General features: G+C 43.9%; 1 protein-coding gene across 4 annotated transcripts in view; it reads right to left on the bottom strand.

Moving 5' to 3' along the window:
- Window positions 1-8,747: 8,747 nt before the first annotated feature.
- The window catches only part of Not1 (CCR4-NOT transcription complex subunit 1), a 108,717-nt gene continuing 103,299 nt past the window's right edge, over window positions 8,748-14,165 (bottom strand). For all 4 annotated transcript variants that reach the window (XM_075673515.1, XM_075673514.1, XM_075673513.1 and 1 more), the window contains 2 exons: window positions 9,949-10,083; window positions 8,748-8,978 (listed from right to left, as the gene is read on the bottom strand). In XM_075673515.1, the coding sequence (XP_075529630.1) occupies window positions 8,915-8,978; window positions 9,949-10,083 (199 nt within the window). In that variant the 3' untranslated portion in view covers window positions 8,748-8,914. The remainder of the gene's footprint in view (window positions 8,979-9,948; window positions 10,084-14,165) is intronic.

Here is a 14,165-nt window from a genome sequence, read left to right as displayed (position 1 = left end):
GTACAACTGACGTTCAGTGTGGTTTTGGGGGTCTGTTGTGTAAAATAAATATTCTGGGGTTTACATGCCAAGGACACTATCCGATTGTGACCATACGGTATTGTTTAACGTGCACCCCAACACACGGTACACGAGCGTTTTGCATTTCATTGAAATGTGGCCGCCGTGGTAGATATTTGATCCCATGACTTCGCGCTTAGCAGCACAGCACCATAGCCACTAAGGCACCATGGCGGCTGCAGCTGTTGCACAACATTGAGGCCAGAATGAACTTTTAGCATATAATATGCTTTGTGGAAATTTGTACATGTGTTTAGGCTTTTGTATTCGAATTTTCGCACATAGCTTTTTGAGAAAACTTGTTTTATGAATGAAGTGAATGAAATTGTGCCTGTAATATTTTCTGCCACCTGGTAACACACAATGTCACCAAACAAATATTTTCGGGAAAGGTTCTTCGAGTGTAGTTTCAGTATTTTTGTGGAAAAACAATCATTCTATTAATGCATACCTGCCTACCTTAAGATTTGGAAATTCGTAAAACTATCGCGGCGGAGGTGGGGTTCCGGCAGGATTTTTTTTTTTTTTAGGGGATTTACCTTTTGCGACAAGCTTACTCACATTTTCACAACCGCAAGTGAAATCCATGTCTTGGAGAGTAAAGAGCGATAACTCCACTGGGGCATACTTTATTTTTGCAATGATTTTGCTGTTGCCGATTTTGGCTGCTTCAGAAACTTCTCCGTGTAGGTTTGCTCAAAGCAAGTACCACTCTGGTGCCCCTTGACCATCAGCAGACTTTCGTGTTTTTTCTCATATACAGATGAGCAAAACTCCAGAGTTTTGTTCACAGTGCTGAATATTCTCTCACATTCGGCAGTGCTGTGGGAATGGAGCGAATACCCAGAATAACCATTGAAATTATGTGGGACCCAAGTGATCCGTCAGAACCCGAGTGATCCGTGCTTCCTAATTGCGACCACTGTACGTCGCACCTTGGCTCATTCAATATGTTGGCTGGAACCTGATATGCTTGCAAGTTGGCAAACTCGACTTCAACTGTGTCGATCGCTTCTTTTGATTCGCCACTCTGCTGGGGTAGGATAGCAGGGAACGACATAATAAAATCACGTACGCTGTTGAATGAAGCAATTTCCAGAGCTTGTACTTGAACAACTTCAGCCATCTTCAGTGGGCTCGGCGAAGCGACGGGGATCGTATCTCCAATGCAACGTTTCCTGCTTTCTGTCCAGTTTGCCCTGTTCACCACTGCCGGTAAGTCAGCATTCTCAAGCACGTGTCGCCACTTTGGATCGGATGGATGACAGCAAATATGGCTCCATCAATGAAAGCTGCCCTTTATCGGACACAGACTTGCTGCCCGACATGCGAAGTGCACCACTTCAAGAATTTCCTGAGACAGCGATGTCACCAGCATGGCCTATAAAAGACTGTCTGTCCTCAGCGATACTTCGGCAGTAGGCTTTGCAAAGCGACGGGGATCATGTCTCCAATGCAATGTTTCCCATTCTGTCCAGGTTGGTAGTGTCTGTACAGAAGTGACGAGGTGTCTTGTAGTTGTGCCGAGCCCACATATGGTTTTGAGCATTGCTTCTGAGTGCCCCCCCCCCCCTTCTCTACATTGATGCTGCTGCTACCCTGGTCCCTGTTCCTCTCTGCCAGAACTGCTTTGGCAACTTGAAGGTCAGCAAGCTATACGCAGTGACCTGGCCAATGTGATCAGTAGGCTAGAACAGACAGAAAAAAACTCTCGCAAACTTTGGCATGTGCGTGAACGAACTAAACAAAAGGTGAATGAAATATCAGCAAAGACGCAGGAAACTGAACACCTACAAGAAAGCATAGCAGTAGGCCAGGAAACACTGAAATCGCACAAAGCAAGGTTAGTTGACCAAGAAGTCGAAGGAGCAACTTGATTGTGTTTGGCATCAAAAAAGACAAAAATGAGACTGAAGAAACATTGCGTCATAAGGTTATTGACCAAGTTTTCCATTATAAACTTGGACTTACCTGTTCTTCAGTGGTACGCACTCACAGGTTAGGTCGCTGAGCTGCGAATTCACCAGTTATCTTGTACTTTTAGGATTACATTGAAAAACAGGACGTTTGGCGCAATGTTGGAAAGCTAAAGGGAACCAGCGTGTCTATCTAGAACGACTATTCTGCTGAAACATTGAAAAGGTCTAAATTACTTTGGCAGAGTGGAAAAAATGAAAGCGATAGCGGAAAAGGTTTCCCTTTATTCAAGACAAACTATGATTTGATAACACCTACAACATGCGAGATGATGCATTGAGTACATGGGCGCCAGCACCTATCAGCAGAGGTGATAGTTCTGAAAGAAAGCGGTTGCAGGACCAAGCACAACTATGGCTGTTGTATCTAAATTCCAGAAGTATTAAGAATAAAACTAACGACCTTGAACTACTACTCCTTTCCTATGACCCGCACATTCTTGTTCTTTCAGAAACATGGTTACATGATCAAAGAAGTAATGATGAGATTATTCCCCTGGCTATCATGTCTTTAGAAGGGTCGTGGTTCAAGGGGCGGGGATGTCGCAGTTATTGTGAAGTCGTTTGTCCAGGTTATCGTCCTAGACTAAATTCTAGAGCATGAAAGCCTGTTCTTAAATATGTCATGTTGGGGCTTGACCTTTGTATATGTTCAGCTTATCGTGCTCCTGATTCTCAATTAACATCTCTTGAAAGCTTATATGGTCACTTGTTAACCAAGCTTGAAAACAATGCGATTATGACGGGGGATTTCAATCTACCAGGCTTAAACTGAAGAAGTTTAGCTTACAGAAGCTGTGCTTCTGATGTAATTATGGACACCACGTTAGCTTTAAACCTTAACCGAAATGTGCGTGACTGTACCCGTAAAAATGCTGTCTTAGATTTGTTCTTTGTCAGTGAATTGTTCTCTAATGGTGAACTCGGCGTCGAGTCTGGTATTTCCGATTACCATTTGCTTTTTTTTCTTGTCCCACTGATCACGTTGAGAGTACTCGAAATTTGTCTGTTGTCTACGTATGATTTTGACTGCGCTGACGATGCTTCTATTATTTGGATGATGTACTGCTGAGTATGATCTAAACAGCTTATGGGAACGCCTCAAGAAAGGAATCTTATTTTCTATCACAAATTTTGTACCTCGACGGAGAGTCGAGGTACAAAATAAGCGTCGAAACCCTTGGGTGAGTAGCGATATTATTCATTTAAACTGGAGACTTAAACGCCTTAGGCAACATCATTCTATATTTTCTAAGTATTTGCAGCATTTAAAACGTGATTAGCACAGGAATTGTCCACTTCGAAATCCCATTATTTTAAGGTTACTCTTCCTTCATTCATAAAAACAGATCACTGCAAATTTTGGAGTTACCTTAGTGATCAAAAAGAGGTCATAAGAGAAATTAAAAATGATGGGAACCTCGTTACCGATGAAAAGGAAATAGCTCAGCTCTTTAATGGATACTTTCCAAGTGTTTTTGGCGGACTTCCAGATATGGTTTTTGATGCACCGAAACGATCCATCGATCCTAGTGAAGTTCCTGTCATTACCCCAGGAGGGGTTTTGTTTGTGCTTCATAAAATAAATATTCGGAAAGGTCATGGTCTTGACGGCATTCCAAGTGCTGTTTTAAAGCGTTATATGGACCAGCTCTTGGAGCATCTTGCTAAAATTTTCACTATCTCTACAAACCAGTGAGTTGCCTAAGGATTGGAGGAAGGCTCGTGTTGTACCGATCCACAAAAGAAGGAGACAAGTTACTCGTGACTAATTACCGACCGGTAACAATTCTCTTCATCCTGTAAATTTCTAGAGAACCCATCGTGGCCCACTTTATAAATGACTTTTTAAAGGAAAAGGACATCCTATCGCCTTTTCAGCATGGATTCAGGAAGAGCATGTCAACCACTACTCAACTAGTTACGATGGCTCACGACTTTCTCAGCGTACTGGATAACTTGGGACAGATCGATGTTCTTTTTCTGGATATGGCGAAAGTTTTTGACAAGATACTGCATTCAAAGCTTCTTTATAAATTGCAATTGATTGGTCTTTCACTATCTTGTAAAATGGGTCAGAGCCCACCCAAGTGGTAGAATGCAGTCTGTTGATGTGAATGGCGGCCTTTCTGAGTTGCTTGCTGTTATTTCCGGTGTTCCTCAAGGTAGTGTGTTAGGACCTTTGCTGTTTTTAATATACATAAATGATTTAATAAATATCATTCCACGGCCAGTGTCAATAAAATTGTTCCCAGATGACTGCATTGTACATAAAGAAGTAGCATCAATAGATGACCAATTGCTCCAAGAATATTTGCTCAAAATAAGTCACTGGTGTGAAGAATGGAATATGGATTTAAACAGTGACAAGAGTGTGCTTCTCAGAGTTACGTGGGAAAAAAAAAAAAATGGCCGTTACCAATATTGCCTACAACGGTCACATTGGCGAGGTCTCACAATATAAAAATCTAGGAATAACTGGAGTTCAGAACATCCAATTAACCTGGGGCACTCGCATTTCTGAGAACTGTTCAACTGCATTCTCGAAGCTCCGTTTCTTGAGATGAAAATTAAAGCATACTTCTAGCCATGTTAAGCTCTTGGCTTATAAAACTTTTATCAGGTTCAAACTTCAATACTCGTCTAATTTAGGACCAGCACACTAAGAAAGACATCTATTAATTAAAGCTCGTTCAGAGAAAGGCAGTAAGCTTCATTTTTCATAAATACAGAAGGTCAGACTTGCCAACACAATATCCCGTTGCTTGGTACACGCAGAAAACAACCGCATTTCTTTCCTGCATAAAATTTTGGCAGGAAAGCTTAGCATTGCTCCCCCAGGGTGTCTGCCAAGTTGACATTTCCAAATTCCCCGAGTTTTCCAGGTTTTCCCCGAGTGCCTTTGCCCATTTCCCTGAGTGATGCAGAACTATGTTTTATGTCAAGACGGGCTGAAACCATATCGCCTGATGCTGTCACTCTCGAGTAAGCACATGAAAAAAATAATAAAGCGACTTAATCCAATTTGAATACTAAGTGTTTATTCAGAAAGAGAATAGAAGGCAGGGGTTAGTAAAATGCATAGCAAATAAAGGGTCCTCGAAAAAAATTGCGAATAAGTCAGACATTCACAAACACGAATAAAAAGGAGACTCACATAGAAGCAAATATATTCGAATATGAGCTATTTCTATCAACTGATAGCAAGCTCAGTGGTATGAGGCCCGAACTCTGTCACAATTCAGATTCTCTCTCAACCACTCGTAAGTCAACCTCAACTGTCCTGACATACTCTCAGCCCAAGCATGACGCCTGTGTGTTGTGTTTCACTCCTTTAACGAGTTTATTTTGGTTTGGATGCGGGACACCTGCATCTCGGCATCAGCCAAAACTGTTTTTTGAGCTCAAGCTCCTTCAAAACGGTGGCAGCAAGCTTCCTTTCCCGTTTATTCCTCAATGCGTACATCATTTCTGTTCTTGTCCACCTTCTGCCACTCGTTCGCCCCAATGACCATTTGAAGCATCTTGGTCAGTTGCACAGTCCACGGCTGATTTTTAGAACTCCCTAGGGGTCGCGAAAACGTTCGAAAAATCGGCCAGTTGGAATAAAATAAATGCGTGTCATTTACTGCCCTTAGGGGCTCAAACCGCCAGTCACGTTCGAAAACGCTCTGAAGGACTGTCGGTACACATATTAGGCATGTCGGCGCTCGTACTGTGACAGGAAATACCGGGTGCACGCGTGTATAATTAAGGAATACATACTGTTTTCCGTGGCAATACCCCTTCCGACGCTTGTTATGCTTCACTGCAATACTTTTGCATATGCTTCACCATGTAACATTTCTGTACAGAGGCGAAGCTAACTTTCGGAAACCGGCATTATGCAACGCGCAGTGTTTTCTAAGTTTCCAAGCCAATCGCGAGGACCACAAAAGCGGAGTCCGTGCCATTGCTGACAGCAGCTAATTCTTTCAATAAAAAACTCGGCACCCAACGGCAAGAAGCTTCATAGCGAACGTCGAAGCAGCTAGGCCTAGCGTTGCCGCAGTGGTGGCAACGACTGCCAGCGGATCTGCGTGCGAGAGTGCCGGTTTGAGGTGGCGAAGTAATCAAAACGGCAGCGGTTGTGCCTTTGATTATTGCCGTTTCGGACCTGCAGTCACGGCAAAACGTCCGGAAAAGCGGACGGCGAAGGGTTCTTGCGTCCGAAATTTCGCACGTTCTGATACGTTGACTCTATGGAGTACGTGGCGGTGCCGCGAAGCTGTCCAAATTATCAGGAATCCGGAAAGTCTGTCGTTGACTGCACACTGGCAACTCATCCAGCCGACGACAGGGTGTCAAAGACGATTCATTGCGATTCCTGTCTGTTGCTTGAGCCAGCATTACCGCGACTTTCGACCCTTCCAATAAAATTGCCGCTAATTTTCCCTGTGGAGGCCCAAATTCCCTGAGTTTTCCCTGACTTTTTCCAGACTGCTCAGAATCCCTGAGAATTCCCGGTTTTCCCGGTTGGTAGACACCCTGTCCCCCCCTCGTTCCTCAGGCACTCCATTACTCGAAGGACCTGTCTTAATGGGGAACACTCATTACAGCTTATTTTTGCTAAAACAAACTCACTTAAGCAGTTTCTTCCCTCAAACAATAGCTGATTGGAACGCACTTCCTGAATAGATGTTTTTGCTCTCCTGACATGGACCATGCCCTTCAAGTTTCGTGTCTTAAGTAGAAAGGAAACAATTTTCTTATGAGGAATTTCAATATTCATTGCTTTTTATTTCTGCTCAAATTTTTTATTCTGTTGTATGTCCCATGAAACGTAATTGTTTTTTGCATGTACGTGCTGTTATGATTAGTGTTTTCATGCCCCTCCTGCTTGGGCCAATCTGGCCTGCATTATTGTGAAATAAAAAAATCTTTAGTGATGTCTTCTAGCGGGAATTTGTGGCGAATGTTATCGCATGCTGCTGTTAAGTACAGACGTACAGCAGAGAAAAACTCTCTGTGCTGCTCAATGTCTCAACCGCAGAGTAGGTTGTGCTGCAAATAGCTGTCTTCATCTCCTTTCTGGTTCTCTGCAACTCCATAGTCAACTTCCAGCAACGAATGACATATCTTGACAACACCTGGGCGCACAAATCTAGTCAGGAGATCCTTGAAAAGGCGGTTCAAGAGGCCCCGCAGTGCAGTCGCTGACTGATTTTCCGGACTCCAAAAATTCGGACACGCTCTACTATTCTGTATGCTTCGTGGCACCGCCATTCTCCTCATAGACCATAATGTATAACTGCCGAAAGTTCGGACACCTTGCAACCTCTCGTTTGATTTTTCGGACAACTCGATCGAGATCACAATGGACCGACTCTGACCGGTGCATGGTTCGACTTGCTGAATGCCATTTTTGTTTTGAACGCAGCCTCCTTGCTGCCCCACGAAGTGGCGCTACTGCAAATCCCTGCTCATCATCATCGTTTCTGTCTGGTTCAATAGAGTGGCTCTACAGCAGTTCTGGCTTCAGCTTATTAAGCCATGTCAAGACAATGCAACAGCTGATTTGTTTCTTCGCGCACGACGCTGCGAGTAGGCCACATTTTACATTTGTGCAACTGGTATTGGCATGCTGGTGTTTGCTTTGTGTGCTGTGTCGTGGTTCAGGTGATCCAATGCGGCATATGGAAACATCGTGTCAAGTGTCTAATGGCGCCGACAGTGCCCGCGCAGACTGCGCTGGGGAATGCCGGCAAGCGGGTGCCGGGCGGCCTAAGATTTGTCGCCTTCCGATGTCCTCCCAACTGACGCGGAAAATGTTCTGCTGAGACCTGCGCAGTGGTTGCATTGGTGGCAATTGATGTAGTCTTTGTTAGTCCACAGGTGTAGCGTTTCGCTTCTTGGCACTAGGGGAACATCTTCTGGAAAAGTGGTCCGGCATGACTGCCGACACTCAGCGGGATGTTGTGTTCAACTAAAAACGCCGTGAAGAGGCATTCTGCAGAAATCACACCGAGGTCGGTGTCACCGCATACAAAACTTGCTAGGCTTGGCTGGCTGTCTGCAGCTCGCACGTATCCCTGATGCTTTTTCGAAGCGATGTGGACCTTGATGTCAGACTTGCCACCATGTGAGACATTCACATCACAGGCACACGTTGTGCAGAATCCAAACTTCTCCCCGTTCTTCAACGGCACGAAGCACGGAGATTCTGCCGTATACGATTTCAGAAAGACTTGGAAGCACTGTCGGGGCTTCGAGCCCGCCATTGCACTGCAAAGCCGCTACAGGCCGGAGTCTCATTACGTCCGACGCGGCAGCTAGTCAGACAAAAGGCGAGGCCAAGACTGCAGTGACTGAAGTCCAAGCCCGCACGAACAAAGGCAACAGTACGGCAACAGGTTTGCGGAGACGCTAGAGGTGCTATCAAGCTTTGGATATGGATTCGTGACTCCCCTAGTAGTCGACAGAACTCACTACAACCTTGCAGCTGCTGATGATGATATCACGCATACTTATGCCCTCTCATGGCGGCGCAAAGTACCAGGGTGCAGTTTGACTACATTTTCAAGTTTTTTTTCGCAAATGTTTTCCGTAAAATTTCAACGAAGATTTGTAAAATGGTAAGACTGCTCGAAATTCGTACTTTACAGAAAATTTGGCAGAGCTGGCAGGTATGTTAATGTGAATGAACTTTGCCTAAGAAATAAACAATGCCTCTCCAGAAAAAAAATTCTGTCCACAACCATTTATTTTCCACAAAATGCCATGGACTAGAAATAATAACGGCAAATCTAGCATTCTCTGTACAAAGTCATGCAATCTTTAAAATCAATGTGTATGTTGCTAGAAAGAAAAATATATACAATGAAACCATCTGGTTCATCTTAACCAGAAGGCTCTGTGGGTGGCTTCTGCTGCATGCAAGATCTTGCCACAGACTCAAAAAGCCTGGAATGAAAAAAAAAAAAAGGGGGGGGGGAGCATTAGAAGTATGACTTTACTCACGTAATGCACACTCGCACAGAATACAGTACTTGCAAGGACACAAACCACAGTCACCATCAGCTTGTTCATCTAACAACTGCAATTACCAAGATGTAAAGATAATTAGGGCTTGCAGAGGGACAGGTGCAGCTACTGAGTTAAACTTAACAGCAGCACCTTTAATTTTGCAAATGGCATTCATTGTATTGCACAGTATGGCTCCTGGCAATCGTAATGGACTTTTGGAATGCATATTTCACACTGACCATAGCAGAACATCGCATCTGCATCCTTGGTTGAAAATTAGCCATTGATTGAGTTTAACTTGGTGCCCTCTCTTCATGCCTCTTCATTCCCCAGTTGCTTGAATTCTAGGCAATGCTGAGCTCAAAGAAACACAGCCAGTTTTGTTATAAGCACTGACCAAGCTCGAAGAATAATGAAGATACTGTAGTCATGCTACCACCAACCACTAATTGTTACCAGGAGAAATTTACACATGTTGAAGTATGCTGACATGGATGAAAGGCTTAATCTGGTGAAATTATAACATGCATTTTTATGACTTTATATGCAATTATCTGGTGAAAGAAAGGTTACCAGTTTCACATTTTGCATTTTATGTTAGAAGTATTTGTTCAGAAAAGGTTATCAAAACTTTCTAGGCGAAGTCCTTGGCCTTGGTTCCTTGTCAATGAACTATTCACTAGTAGTCCTGAGCAGACAGTATCCAAATCTCATAATGCCACAAGGAGCTTGCATGGAACCTTCAAATCTATCCGTTTTTGTCTTTTCTGGCTCACCAAGACACCACTTACTGCAATTGCTGGTGCTCGAGCTATTCCAGAATTGATAAGGTTAAGCACAAATTATGTAATTTGTGCATGGGAACAAGTTCCAATGTGATCACAGTACAGAAAAGAACTTCACTTACTTTTCAATCTCTGGCGCACAACGCACGAATTCATGGCTCCAGAACTTGAACGTTGGGTTCTTGATGAGGTCAATGAAAGTTACCAGGAGACCCCATGGGTGTGGACGATTCACAATGAGGCGCTCCAGCAATACCCTTGAGGGAAAGAGGCAAAAGAAAAATGTGGCACTGCATGTTCATACTTGAGAATCTTGCACACTTGCAGTGTTTTTCTCGACAACGTTAACAGTTCAGAACTCCAGGGTCTTATCAGTCTCGTGCGAGAAAACTTTGTCAAGTTGTTCTTTGGACTAAAGGAAGTCAACTTTGCTTGAATTCTATTTGGAATTATCTTATAAAATACTGTATATGCTTGTGTAAGGGCAGCTCGCTTTTTTAAGGTGCAGCACGTAGAAGGCTAAAATTTACATGTGCATCATCTTCGTAAGGCAGTAAATGCTTGAAATTATACGTGATAAGCTTGGGAAGCTTTTAACTGGTTCCTTCCTCATTTGTTACTTCTGCCACATAATAAACATGCAGCTGTATCAGATGCAGGTGGAGTACTCCAGCAATACTGTCATCTATGGAGCTGCAGCTCTAGTATGCACTAAGCTGAGAAAATATGGGTGTTTGATTGGCATCAAGGGACTACACACACTCGGGGCGGTAAATGGCTTGGCCTCTCAAACTGCACAAATACGCACAGGAAGGTGCATCAGAACAACACAAGCCACATGGTGCCAGCATACCAATTTCATGATAACGGTATGCTTTAATTCAACAAAGACCTGTGTATGGGCTGTACCTTAAATATTCGTAGCCAAAATTAAGAAAGAATAGCACCCCTTACACAAAGATATAGAGTGTTTGTTAAGATAATTTCGAATAGACAGGTTGGCGTGCCTCCTTTTCTAGCACGGCAGTCGCTGTGCATAGCTGTCGGTGTGGCTGAGCATTTACGCAGCTCGCGTGCCCCGTTCTAGCGGTAATCTGCGGCTTGTGCAAAGGTTGGGAGAGTTGAGTTTGTGGCATCAAGCACTTTCTTCACGTGTGTTTAGTGCTGCAGGTAGCGTAATCTCGTGTTTAAAAGATGTGTTGAAGTGTTTGCTCCTCGCTGCTGGCACTTTTTAAGTTACGTTAGTGTTGCCTCACAGCTGGCAACACTATCATCTGTAGGGTCAGAGTGGACGCGGATGTGTGGCTCATTTCGCTTCGCACTGCCGATGTAAAGATATCACCAACACGGCATGAAACCGCATTTTCTTCGCAGACTCTTTAATTCAACGAAATCATTTCTTTTTTCACATTCAAATTTGCTTTTTTTGAGAGCCCGATAATTCAGAAAATTTTGCGGTCTTTTCCATGTAAGAAAAACTAATCAGCGACTTGTTTGCCTAAACGATCGAATTTCAATATACAGTTAAGTAAATAGGTAACATCAACAATTTGCTTCATTGTATCAAACTTTTGTTGTATTGAAATACAACCTTTTATGCAAACAATTACAGTCGCCGATTGATTTTTCTTACACTGAAGGGGGCTGCAAAATTTTCAGTTATTGGGAAATCGAAAAAAATCAAAGTTCAATGAGAAAACTTCATTTTCATAAATTTGGGAGTCGGCGACGAACGATAGTTTCGTTCCACGTCGACGATATCTTCCCATTGGCAATACGAATTAAGCAAAGCCAGCCACACTTTGGCGTGCACTTTGCCCCTGCGGCTGATAGCATCGCCGGTACTGAAAAGCGCCGGCAGCGGGGAGCGAAAGCTTCACCTGCCTCTCACTAAAACAGGTTGCCAGAACTCGAGATTATGCACCTCTATTACTAAACGCGTGGCAAGATAGCTTACACGATGCCAAGCGTCTCGACACGCTCACTCCTTGCACACTCGGCAGATTAGTACCTCTTAAGCAGGGTGCGTGGATGCATGCGTGCTCAGCTGTGCTGAAATCGCGACGCACTACTTACCCCCCCGCCCCTCGTGCGCACGCTTGATCGCGTCACCGCGAGCTCGGTCTCCTCCCCCTTTTTCCCTATGCTCACGCGGGAAGGCGACATTCGAGAAGCCACCATCTTTCTTGTCTCGCCCTTGCACACTTTCACTCGCACCTGAAGCACAAAGTGCACGGGGCGCGATAGGATGTTATCGCACTTGGACATTCACGGAACATGATGAGGGTTCACTCTGGCGGTCCCTCTTGTCCCACCGCGCGCGATTTGAGAGGTGTGTTTGCAAGCAGCCGCTTGCAAATTCAACGATCTGACTATCTGCATCCAGGAAAGTTTCCATTTATTGCTTCGGCATTCCTTTGCGGCGGTAGTGAAATTACGTTATATTGAAATCGCATATAAACACACACTTCGTTAAGTTGAGATTCTAAATACATAGTGTTCTATGGACAATGGGCTATGAAAAGTTAAATACTTTGTTATATCGAGGTTTACCTGTACACCTTACTGTGCTGATGAAGCATGGTGACAAGGTGGCTTGGATAAGGTGGTGAGGCACATACAGATAATTTTTAATTATTTACACCAGCTGCCACCTGAATGACTACACAGTTACCTTTCTGTTTTCACCTGTGTATTATGGGCTGCACCATAAAAATTTGTAGCTAAATACAAAAAGTTGAGCTCTTACAAGAGAAGTATTTTGTAATGTGGAATATACTGTACAGATAAATTCCGAAGTACTTTTTCATAAATATTTGACTAATATTTAGGGGTGTGGCACTTATAAGTGTGCAGATCTTATACAATATTTTGCATAATATTAATATTACATTTATGGGCCTATATGTCGAATCATTTAATGTTGTCTTTGGACAGCATAGCTTCAAATATTGTGCCATCATGTGCTGCTATTTACATTACAGCACTGCGGGCTAGACCAAGAGAAGCATGGCAGATGTCTCATGAGCTATCCGATTTGAGTTTTGACATTCCCAAGTTCACTTCTTAGCACAATGGAGCAAAACAAAATGTGTAAATATTAGGCTTGTGCGAATAGTGCATTTTTGGTTTGAAGTGAATAGTAATTCTTCTAGAATAATTTCGAAGCGAATACTTCGAATAGTAGCAAGAAAAAAAAAAAGGCAGAGAGCTAAGGTCTGGGATTTATTCAAGAAAAGTAAACAACTTGATTATTTACAAAAATCTACAAATTTTCGCGCAAAAACATTAGCTGTTTCACATGCTGGGGTTTGAGGTGCTCCCTTCTGCAGGTTACAACGGCTCCTGCAGTCGAAAAAAGCCTGTCACTGGCTGGTATCGAAAGATACTTACGGGCACTGCAACTAGGGTTGGGCAAAGGTGGCTGCCCTTGCTTTTTCCCCACACAAGGGGGTGTGGGGTGTTTGCACCACACAATCACTCTGGGTCTTAGGACCAAGAAAGAAGGGGGGCCTTCAAGTACCAAGCAACCTCATCTGAGATTGTACGACTTGACTGATGGTGTGAACACGAACTGAAGCATCTAAAAGGACTCCACACAGAGTCCCCTGATGGGTCTGCAGAGCAGTTGCTGTTCTCACTTGTTGCTGCACCATGTTGATCAACTGGCACAGTCTCTTCTGCTGCCGTTGTGAGTAGAGTGAACGCCAATTGCTTTGTGGGTCGTTCAGCACAATGGACATCTTTGTATCTAGGATCGACCAATATTGCCAATGCAGGAAGGTGGGACATCTTGATATCGGGGAACCTCGTCTTGATGGTATGCAAAAGGCTTGAGGCAAGCAATGTTGCCTCACCACCTTCGGAGACATGTTCAGCTAGAACCACCTCGGTACACTGCAACAGGGGAATGACTTTTGACAGCATGGAATATCTGTCCCCAGACAGTTCAGTTGTGGCATGGTAAAGTGGTTTCAAGACTTGCACTGCTGCATTCATAAGCTTCCACTCACTTGCATTCAAGTTTGGAACTGTGTCAGATTCTGAAAGTTCTACGGTGATGACCGTACGGAGCTTCACAAGCCTGGCCATCATGGCATGCTCACTGTTCCATCACGTCGGGATGCTTTGTATATCCTCGAGAGGGTCCAGCTGCATGTTTCTCTGAATTTCCTGAAGCCGTCCTCAGTTCTTGGCACTCTGTTTGTATCTAGCCACAATCACTCTGGCCTTAGCACAGAGCTGCAAAAACCTTGACACTTCTCTTTTGGCATCACTGACCCACAACTGAAAGGGTGTCCGAAACGCCGCACAACACTCCAGGACGACCGTGCTACCG

Source organism: Dermacentor variabilis, chromosome 1 (assembly GCF_050947875.1).
Source record: "Dermacentor variabilis isolate Ectoservices chromosome 1, ASM5094787v1, whole genome shotgun sequence".
Taxonomy (NCBI): Eukaryota; Metazoa; Arthropoda; class Arachnida; order Ixodida; family Ixodidae; genus Dermacentor; species Dermacentor variabilis.
The sequence above is the reverse complement of the archived record's forward strand: the minus strand, read 5'-3'. Positions and strand labels throughout refer to the sequence as shown.